General features: G+C 61.0%; 1 protein-coding gene across 1 annotated transcript; it reads right to left on the bottom strand.

The window, feature by feature from the left end:
* Positions 1-8,451: 8,451 nt before the first annotated feature.
* Positions 8,452-9,847, bottom strand: EIF4E1B (eukaryotic translation initiation factor 4E family member 1B; the record flags this gene model as incomplete). The annotated part of the gene is made up of 7 exons (XM_084215691.1): positions 8,452-8,566; positions 8,683-8,822; positions 8,925-9,038; positions 9,225-9,288; positions 9,408-9,503; positions 9,613-9,698; positions 9,830-9,847. 7 exons carry the CDS (start codon positions 9,845-9,847, stop codon positions 8,452-8,454), a joined length of 633 nt encoding a protein of 210 aa, XP_084071817.1.
* Positions 9,848-10,329: the final 482 nt, after the last annotated feature.

Genomic DNA, 10,329 nt, shown 5'->3' with positions numbered 1-10,329 from the left:
CGTCACTCCCTTCTCCGGGACGCCCGCGGGCTCTGCACCTCCCGGGACAGCTCACACCTGCTACACGCTTCATCTCCCCTCCACACCCCACTCTACCCCAAGCCCCTGATGCACCACCAGGTGATGCCCCAGCCTGGCATCCCACGGGAAATGTCACAGAAGAAGCACCACGATCTTTGCGGCACAGTGGGTCACCTGTGGGACCCCACCTTTCTGCCACACAGGGCAGTCTGGCCTCAAGGTGCCCCATGCTCTGCCACGCTGGCCTCTCCCAGGGGATGCAGCCGCAGGATGTGGCCCCTTCCCTCTCTGTCCCCTCCCTGCACCCTGCCGAGGTGCCCACAAGCCGTGTTGTCATCACCAGCGGGCAGTTGCACGGTGGGCAAGGGGCACAGGTCAAAGGGGGCTGAGGCTGTACTGGGGTGCCCGGGGTGCTCTCCATACCCTGTGGCAGCCAAAGCCTGTGGCAGCTGTGCCAAGCATTCCCCAGCAGCAGGGGCCAGGCAGTGGCTCCCAGTGTCGTGCAGCAATAATTTCATTAGCGGCATCAGGAACAATTAACTACTCTGATGCCTTCAAGAGCTGAAGCGTGTGTGATGCCAGCGCAGCTCTCCCGGGTGGCACCGGCTGTGTTGTGGCCTCCCTCCGCCCCAGCACAATGCTGGCAGTGCCAGGCAGAGTCGAGCCCACTGCCAGCACCGCTCCAGGACGAGGCCAGAGCCATCTCCCATCACCACACACCTCCCAGGACCTCCTGTGCCAATGCAGTCCTGGACCCGCCATGCACACAGGTAGGGCAGCGATTGTGGGGCGACACCCGTGGGTGCCCATTTTCATCCACCATGCTGCCCCAGGCAGATCCACAAGCCCCTGGACATCTGCCTGGACACTGGTGGGGGCCAGTGGCAGAGGAGACCCCCTGCACCCTGTAAGCAGAGCTGTGGTGCAGCAATAACAGCCCTCCTTCAGGCTGGCTCGTTATTACTGATGGCATTTGCATGGAAACAGGATGTTTTTACTCCTTGCGGCTCCATCTGCTCCTGCTGAAGTCACCGCTCTGCACATGAGCTCCAGGGGGCTGCCATGGGAACGGGGGCGAGCTCCCCCGCAGCGCCGGGACCCCCAGCTCGGGCCCCCACGGTGGCCAAACCCCCAGGCAAGCAGCAGGGGAGGGCGAGGTGGGGGTACCCAGTGCAGATGGCACCTGAGGTGGGCACCCAGCACAGTGCTGCCCTGAGCAGCACAGTGGGGAGGGGGCTGGGGGTCCCACGTGCGTTGCCAGCCCCATCTACTCCTTGCACCTCTCTCCCGGGATTGCTTCCAGCTCCTGCTCCTGGCACCGTGCCGGCAGTGCCAGCAACAACACTCCCACCCCCTGGGCACCCACTGCATCCTCCCTGTCCCGGTGCCCAGTTGGGAGTGCTGGTGGTGCCCAGTACAGCCTCAGCTTCTCTCAGTTCCCTTGGTGCCACGGAAGGGCCATGCCAAGGCTGTGTGGTGGTGTCACTCTGCATGTCCCTCCTGTGCTGCGGGCCAGCGTGGCTGGGTCATCAGTGGAGAAATGGCAGGGTGCACTGACGAATGAATAAACTCTAATTAATACAGATTGAGGAGATCACTTTTAATTCTGCTTGCTTTCCCTCTTGCTGAAGAGAAACGGAGGGGATGGATGAGCCAGATCCTGCTCTGCAGCTGCCAGAGCCCTGAGTCCTGCTGCCAAGGGTCAATGTCTGCCAGGCTCATGCCCATGGGGGTATCTGGGACCCCTGCCCACCTGCCAGGGTGGTGTGAGGGGCTGCAGTACATGGGGAGCCAGGGGAATCAGAGTCTTTGAGGAGGAGATTGCAGTGCCTGGCTGGCCCAGTGCTTTCAACCCCACATGCTCAGCATCTGGGTGTCCTGCAAGCCCCAGGGGGATGCCAGAAACACCGGTCCCACTGGGTGCTGTAAATGGATTATTACTCAGAGTAATTAAGGTGGAATTAAAAATTAATTCTCCTCTCCAGTGTTCCACGGTCATGGCTCAGCCACGTGCTACAGCCATTGTGTCAGGGCTTTCTTCTGAAAAAGACTGGATTAAGGTGGAGGTGGGGGGAGGGCATCACCTGGTGAGCAGCGGTACACCCAGGGTCTGTGGGCTGCAGCTGCCAGCTCCCTAGGGATGTCACCTCCCTGGCACTGCTCACGTCTCACCACATGCCCCAGGTGCCACTTTTGTCTGGGCCAGCAGCTCCCACCACCACGGAGCCTGGCAAGCCCCTGCTTGTGCCGTGCCCGACCTCCTGCCCAGCCCTGGCAGCCACGGGCAAGGCCAGCCCTGAGATTTTCTAAACTCCCATCAAATATTTAAGTAGATATTTGAGCTCATGTATAATGGATCGCCCGTGCGCTGCCTCCCTCTCCATTTGTGGTATTTAAGGAAGGCGAATATTAAACACCATTGTATTAGCAAAACCGCGCCTGCTTAATTGAGTTACAAACAGGGAAGGTGCTGGCGGGTAAACAATGCATAATGCAGGGACCCAGGGCAGGATGTGGCTGCCCTGGCACCAGGCAGGACTCTGCAGGGCATGGGACAAGAGGGTGCTCCAGCAGGGTGGGCACTGGTGCTGATGGCGTCAGTGGCAGAGCCAAAGGTGTGAGGAACACGTGTGCTGTGTAACAGAGAGGTGACTGCATGGCACAGCACAGCAGGGCATGGCACAGCTTGGCTTGGGATAATGTGGCACAGTGTGGGACATCCCAGGTGTCATCCTGCACAGGGACACTCAGAAATGGAGCCAGTGAGAACAACCCCAGCCACACAAGGAGCAGAAAGATTATGAAAATGAAAAGTAAATAAATATGGATGTTGAGGACCTAATTCTGATAAGAGGATTTTCAAAATTAGCCATTTGCAAGAGTAGATTAACGACGCACAGTGCCAGGGGTGGGAAGGGCTCCTTTAGGACGTGCAGCAAAGCCCATTGGGCACAGCCTGTTCCTTGTAGCCCTGAGCACCCAAAGAGTCACTCCCCACTTTTTAAGGAGATGGATTTGCTGCTGCTGTGGGGGAAAACGAGGTGGCCGGGAGCACAGCGTGGTGCCACTCTGCAAACACGAGTTCTGCAGACACAGTACCAGGGTGCCAGGACCTCACCACAGAGAACAGACATCTGGCAGCCCTGGGATGCAGATGCTGGCACCCAGGATGACCCACCCCAAGCACTGCAGTGGGTGCTCCTGGATAGAGCTGGTGATGATGCCCCCCTGGGACCACTGTGGGTGCTGGAGCAGGGGCACCTCTGTATGCTCTGAGCAGGGAGGGGCAGGAGGCTGCTGGGGCTTGGAGAGGCTTTTTGCATCCTCTGGCTGGGATTTTCTATCCAGGCAGCCAAGCAGAAATCTCATTACAGACTGGCACAAAGGCAGTCCCCATCCCTGTCCCCACACCAGGCTGGGGGCAGGCAGGGTGGGCACAGCTGTGAGCAGTGTGAGGTTGTTCTGGGCATGGGCAGCTAGCGGGCTGCAAGTGGCCATTTGTTGTCCCCAGCCATCCTTTGTAGCACTCACCCTGCCCTGGGCCAGTCAGTCCCATGCCCAGTCTAACACAGAGCCCCCACTGTGGGGTACAGGTGGGTCTGAAGTGGGTGCTGGCCCCTTGACATGAGTGGGGCAAAGCCCCTGTGCTGGCAGGCAGGGTCAGGCAGGGCTCGGTGCAGGCAGGGCAGGGTGCAGGCAGCCAAAGCACCCCGTGCCCAGCACTCCCGCAGCAGCAGCAGCAGCAGCAACAGCAGCCAATTAATTAGCAGGGCGGTGGGAGAGCAGCCGGCGGAGCTGTGCGGGATCGATGGGCACATCGACCGCCCGGGAAACTCCAGCCCTCCCCGCCAGAGCTGTGGAGCTGGGGCATGCAAGGAGCCTGGCAGCCCCCGGCCCCGTGAAAGGGGGTGGCTGTGGGTGCAGCATCAGCAGCCCCTTGTGAGGGCGCACCGGGGTGCACAGGGCCAGGAGGGAAAGGACAGGCACTGCCACGTGTCCTGTGTCCCGGCAGCCTCAGGGCTGCCACCTGCTCCCCTGTGAACCGGGAGAGTGGCTGGTCCCCGTGCCACGCTGGGAGGAGGTGGGGGCTCTAATGTTTGGATGTGTCTGTGTTGAGGGAGGTGCAGGGTGGTCCCTCGGAGCTGGTGGCATCCACTGAGGGAGCTGAGGGAGGGGGGTGAGGGCAGGGCAGTACCAGAGTCTCGGGGACAGTATGGGCACGGTGGGTCGTGGAGTTGAAGGCTCTGTGGGCACGTGCCAGCCATCTGGGGGGCACCCAGGTCATGATACGGGACCAGCAGAACACACCCCAAAGGCGTGGTGGCACTGTCTGCGCAGCCCGGTGCTGCAGTCATTCCTGCAGGTTTGTGGCCACACAGCTCCTGTCCCTGTCCCCATCCCTGTCCCCATCCCACCCGCCCACTCCCCCCGCCTGCCTCTGCCAAGCGAGAAGTGCCAGCCCGTCCCTGCGGGGAAGGAGAGTGCTCAGCCGTGTTGCAGAGCCTGGTATCCACCCAGATGAGAAGTGACAGCAAAGGACCCTTCTCAGGTACAGGCTCCCTGAGGCGCAGGGCAGGAGATTCTGTCCCCGTCTTTGCCTCTTCTGCTGCTGGCACTGGGGACGGCCCTGCAGGCATTTAACCACTTCCCCACCGTGCAGCTGCAGCTGGAGGGCAGCAGCAGCCCAGCGCCAGCAGCGCCACGCTTGCCTGTCCCAAGCTGCAAGAAACAGGATGGAGCAGGCAGAGCCCGAGTGGGGGAGCAAGAACCAGAGGTGCAGCCCCTCTGCTGTGCCCCACTGTGTCCTGCCAGCCCTGTCCATGCCCGGCGGGTCCACGGGCCCCTCGCCTCCCGCATCTCCCGCACCGGCTGCTGTCTCTGCCGGGAGGTTGTCATGGGAACAGTGTGCTGTAGGTACCCCTCACCCTGGGTACCCCTCCTTGCATGCCACGGTGATTCTGAATGGAGGGTCGGCACAGCCTGTGCCCTTCCAGGGCCCGGCAGGGAGGGCACGGGGAGCTCCAGTCCAGGAATGCATGGGGGTGCTGGTGGCAGCCAGGGACGGAGGTCCCCTGCGTACCCACACCTCTCCTGCAAGGCCCAGAGTGTCCCTGGCCCCTGGCTGGGCGATGGGGCAGGCAGGTGGGCTCAGGCACTGTGGGAACAGCGTGGCACAGCCTCAGCACCAGCAGCCATGCTGCCTGCCCACTCCCACGGTGAGCCAGCGCTGCCTGTTCTTCCCCAGCCCACGCACCCTGCACGGAGCCAGCAGCTCCTTCCCCAGTTTTCTGGGGGATTTTAACCCTGCAGCACTCACTGGTTGCAAGAATGGGTGCCTGCACCAGGTCTGTCCTTGCTGCCAGAGCTGGTGGCTCAGGGAGAAGCTGGACTGGCAGTGCCTGGTCATGGCTGCATGCCAGCTGCTGGCAAGGTGACCCAGCATGGGGACCCAGCACCACTGACCCACAACCCCTGCATGGAAAGGGGGACACAGGACCCCATGCTTGCAGCAGCACAGTCCATCCCCATTCCTGCTGTGCCCCCTGGCAACCCCAGCCTCATATCCCCCACCCCTCTTGTGCCATGTGGGGCCCTTGACCTGCACCTCCCATCCCCACTAGACCCCACAGCACTCCTGGCCCCCCCACCCCTGTCCTTGCAGGCCCCTCTGTCTGCCCTGCCTCCCACCCCCACCTCCAGCCCTGCCGCATGTCTGCTGCCATCTGCCTCTCCCTTTTGATTAGTATTAATTTTTAATTATTATTATTGACAGGGCTGCCAGCTCGGCTGCCAGCTGGGACAGCTGCCCAGCATGAGATAGGCCAGGGGCAGCCCTGGCACTGCTGTACTCCCTGTGTGGCTCCTGGCAACTGCTGTGCCCATCCAGGGGGTGACTTTGTGCCCCCCTGCACCCTCTGGCCCTCAGACAGGGACTTTGGGGTGCAAAAGTTGAGGATGAAGGTCACTGTGTCCCCAAAGGGCAGGCTCTGGGTGGGCACTGCCAGCCCCCCAGCCTGGCTGGACTGCAGGGCTGATGGGAACCCATAAAGCCGTGGAGATAAATGGCTCCTATTATTTTTCCAATCAAAAGAAATCCCACTGTGGCTACATGAGAATGGTGATGAACCACGGCACTGCAGCAGCCTCTGCACCCCCTCCTGCCCCAGCTAACCTTGGCCTTGTGACGTGATGGGGCAAGGGCACGCCATGAGCAAAACGCCCTTGCTGGGGTACAGGGACAAGGACAGCCTGGCTGCAGGGTACCCTAGAGCCAGACGGGGGACAGTGACAGGGCCATGTGACACAGAGCAGTAGGTTGAAGGTACAGAGGGACACACAACCCCTACCTCTCACACACTTGACGCTGTCACTGTGGGGAGGTGCATTCATGGTGCGTTTCAGGGGGTCTCAGCAGCCCCTCCTCCAGTTTCAGCTTTTCCAGCCCCATGAACGGTCCTGCCTGTCTCTCATTCTGGGCAGGGGTCGGCTGGGGTAGCGCTGTGACCCCACTTCAGGCACGGACCCAAACGTGGGCAGGGCAGGGCAGACAGGGACCCCACCGCAGGCAGGGCAGGCTGCCATCCCTGCTGCGCCGGAGCCGCCAAGGCCGGGCGAGCGGCACCATCGCGTGGCGAGGTACCGGCGGTACAGGCAGCCAGGCAGCACACGGGCTCCGGCACGCCGTGCCCGTGCGGGACCAGGGGGAAGGCAGGCAGAGCCACCCCCTGATCCCCGCTGGCAGCACCCCCGGTTTGGGGTGCTACCTCCCATACTGCGTCCCCTCATCCCAGTCCTGCCGCCTGCAGCACTCCGAGTTTGAGGTGTTACCCCCCATACTGCATCCCCTCATCCCAGTCCTGCTGCCTGCAGGTCTCCCCAACCCGGTGTCCCTGCCGGGGAGGGCAGTGCGGTGCTCTTGCCCTTGCACTTGCACAGAGAAATGACCCAAAGCCATCATGATGCAAGGACACAGGGACGTGGCCTGACATACTGCCTGCCAGGGATGAGCTCCTGTCTTCAGTCTCTAGTATCATCATCTGCCTGGAACAGGAGCAATATCGGGCGGTGGAGGGCCCTGCACTGCCCTCGGGGAGCTGCAAGGCTGATGTTCCTGGAGGAAGGCAGCTGAGTCCCAGGGACACAGCTCTCTGCAGCCATGGCAGCTGCAGGGTAGTGCAGGGCTCACTCAGCAAGCTCAACCCCACAGGCTGCACTGCAGGCCGGCGAGACCTTGGGTGACACAGCCACAGCAGCTGCCTGTCAAGCTGTGAGCAGACAGGTCACAGCCAGCTCGAAGAGCAGCGGTCAATATTTCATCCTTCTGCAGGACAGGTCTCTGCAGAGCCTGTCTGCAGGCAGGGCAGCACTGAGTCATCCCAGCAGGGGACAAGCAGCCCTGGCTCTGGGCTGATGAGGTGGCATGGTTAGGCTGGACATGGGGCCCTGGACAAGATGCAGCCCTGGGCTGAGATGGAGCTTGGGTGCTGCTGGAGAGAATGGAGGATATCCTGGATGAGAGCTGCCGTGAGGGCAGAACTGCAGCTGCCACTGTCAGGGGGTGAGCAGACAGCTCCACCTCTGGAATCTCACTAGGCAGGGAAGCACAGATACAACAATCAAACACACAAATAAAAGATTAAAGGACAGAGTGGGGGCTGGAAGTGAGTATGGGAGGCCAGGAGCACCAGAAGGGACAGCAGAAGACATGAGCCATAGAAAGGAGGAGCCAGCAAAGTCCCAGGGCTCAAAAGATTGAGGTTGTGAACCTGCAGGTCTGGCAACAACAAACCTTGGGAAGAAAATGAGCTTGATTGCACCTATGCTGCAAGTGTCTGTAGGAGGGGATGCATGCAGCACAGGAACCATGCTGTGCTGCAGCCCAACACCCACTCTGCAGGGACACTGTCAGCCCCCAGCTGGGAAACTGATCTTCCTGAGAAGGCAGACCTATGTCCCACACATGTGCAGGGACTTAGGAGGAAAGTGGACCAGCTCCCCAAGCTGGGCTGACCCAGATAAGCTGGGCCTCACTAGTCCCTCCCATGCCCAGGTTTTCAGGGCAGTGAGCTGTGCCCATGCCTTGGCCAGGGGAGGACAGAACAGCATCCTTCTGGGAGCTATCCAGGGCCCCCCAAAACACAGAAAACACCCCTATAGCCTTGGGGAGAGGGGCACTGGTCACAGGCTCAAGGGGAGGTGAGGGGACATGTGCAGTGTCCCAAGCCCACCACAATGCCAGCTCTGTGCTCCTGGCCCCACTCACCCAGAACATGCCAGGATTTGGCATATCCCCATCTCCCTCCCAGGAAATGTCCCCAACAAATAGGGGCCAGCCCAGATTGCCAAGAGCCCTGGAGACACAGACCATGCTCAGATGCAGAAATTTATTGTGAGACAGAACACGGGGACTTCGTAGGCAGCTCTCCACAGTTACACCACAAACTTGGTCTTGGCAAGGGAGCCACTCTTGGTGGCTGTATCTGCATGAGCTTGGTACCCAATGGCCACCTTCTGTGACAGGCCCAGGTGCTCCTTGTAGACCCGCCTGGAGGAGAGAAGGGCATGCATGAACAGGGCAGCACCTCTTCTCCCATTGTGCCTATTCCCCTAAACAGGGGGAGCCCTTATTCCCCTGCGCAGCCTCCCCCAAAGCTGCATTACCCAATGTGGGTGACACCTTCCTGGTTCTCTGCTTCCCGGGTCCAGATGGCAATCTTGTCCCCCTTGGTGCGGATGTTGATGACAGCCCCGCACACTTCATCACTGTACTCATCAAACATCTCCCCAATGAGGCACAGCAGCTGTTGGGAGGAGAAGGGGAGCCTGGGTCAGTCACCACTGGGGCTCAGCCCTGGGGCAGGGGGAACAGCCCAGGCAGGACCCTCAAGTGGGGCAGCACTCACTGTGTCCAGCCAGAAGCGGTCCAGCTCGGTGTGCCGCTGCTGCTTGGCCAGGGTGATGAGCCAGCGCCCACCACGCTTGTTCTGGCTGTCCTCCCACATGGGCTCAATGCCATCCTGGGGGTGGGCAAGGGGACAGTCAGGGGCACCAAGTACTGGCCAGAGCCGGCCTGGGGAGCTGTGAACATCCAGCCAGGCTTCCCCTCCCACTTTATGGCCAGGGCATGCTGTCAGCCTTACCAGCAGCCAGTGTGCCCCCATAATGCTGGGTGCTGGGGGGATTCTGAGGATGGGGTGCCATACCTTGAAGAGGGAGTAGTCACAACCAGCTGCGAGCTTGCTGGCGAGCTGGATGTGAGTGTACAACCTGTGTTAGATGGAGACACAGAAGCAGGTGAGAATAGGTGCCTCAGGCTCAGACCCCCCCCCCCACCAGAACAGCTCCAGAAGGGACACAGTGGGTGTGCCCACCCAATGCACACTCACGCCCAGAAGTCCTCCACAGTGCTGAACTTGGTGACGAGGCGCAGGTTTGCCTGCCACATCTTGCTCTTGTCATTCTTGAAAAACCAGAGTGCCCATCTGGGGACGGAGGGGAAATGGGGCGTTCAACCATGCCAGAGTCCCCCTCCAGCCCCCACACACACCTCCCAGTGCTGGGAGAGGCTGTGCATGGCCAGGCCTCCCATACCTGTTCTGCAGGGGGTGCTTGCCCTGGATCTCTGCCGGGAGCAGCTCTTGCTGCCGAGCCCTCTGCCGGCGTCGCTCCTGTTGCCTCTGCAGAGGAAGGTGGGACAGCCCCAATGAGCCCCCTGAGCTCCCCAGCTACTTCCCACACTGGGCACCCCGAGGGCTGGCAGGGGTCTCTGTGTTCTACAGCCTCCCCAGCCCACAGGGCGAGCACCCACCTGCTCCCCTGTAGCCATCCTGACCAGCAGAAGCTCTCTGGGGCAGCCTCCGTCTCTTAAGTACCCACAGGCAGGTGGGATGAGGAGCTATCCCAGCTGCAGCTGGTGGGGTGGGTGGGTGGTACCCTGGGGAGATGGAGGCAGTCCTGCCCCTCCTGGGAATCAGAGAGATGGGGGATCCCTCTCTAGGGCAGGGAGGTGGGGGATGAGGGCAGGGGCTCAGAGTGGGATGGGATCAGGATGAGGGAATAGAATTGTGTAAGTTGGGCACCATGTGTGGGAACCATAGTGTGGTATGGGCAGGGCAGGATGGTACCCAGAGAGGGTGGGATAGCATCGGGTTGGAAGGTAGGGATAGGATGGGATGGGGAGGATGGAGTCAGGACAGGATGTGATGGCGAGGGGATGGGTTCAGAACTGGATGTGGTGGGATGGGAATGGGGTGGGATGAGGTGGGGAGAGGACATGACGAGGAGGGGATGGGAATGGCATAGAGACAG

This window comes from Fringilla coelebs (assembly GCF_963513975.1).
Source record: "Fringilla coelebs genome assembly, chromosome: 15".
Taxonomy (NCBI): domain Eukaryota; kingdom Metazoa; phylum Chordata; class Aves; order Passeriformes; family Fringillidae; genus Fringilla; species Fringilla coelebs.
Note: the sequence above shows the minus strand (reverse complement) of the source record. Positions and strands in the feature narration are given on the sequence as shown.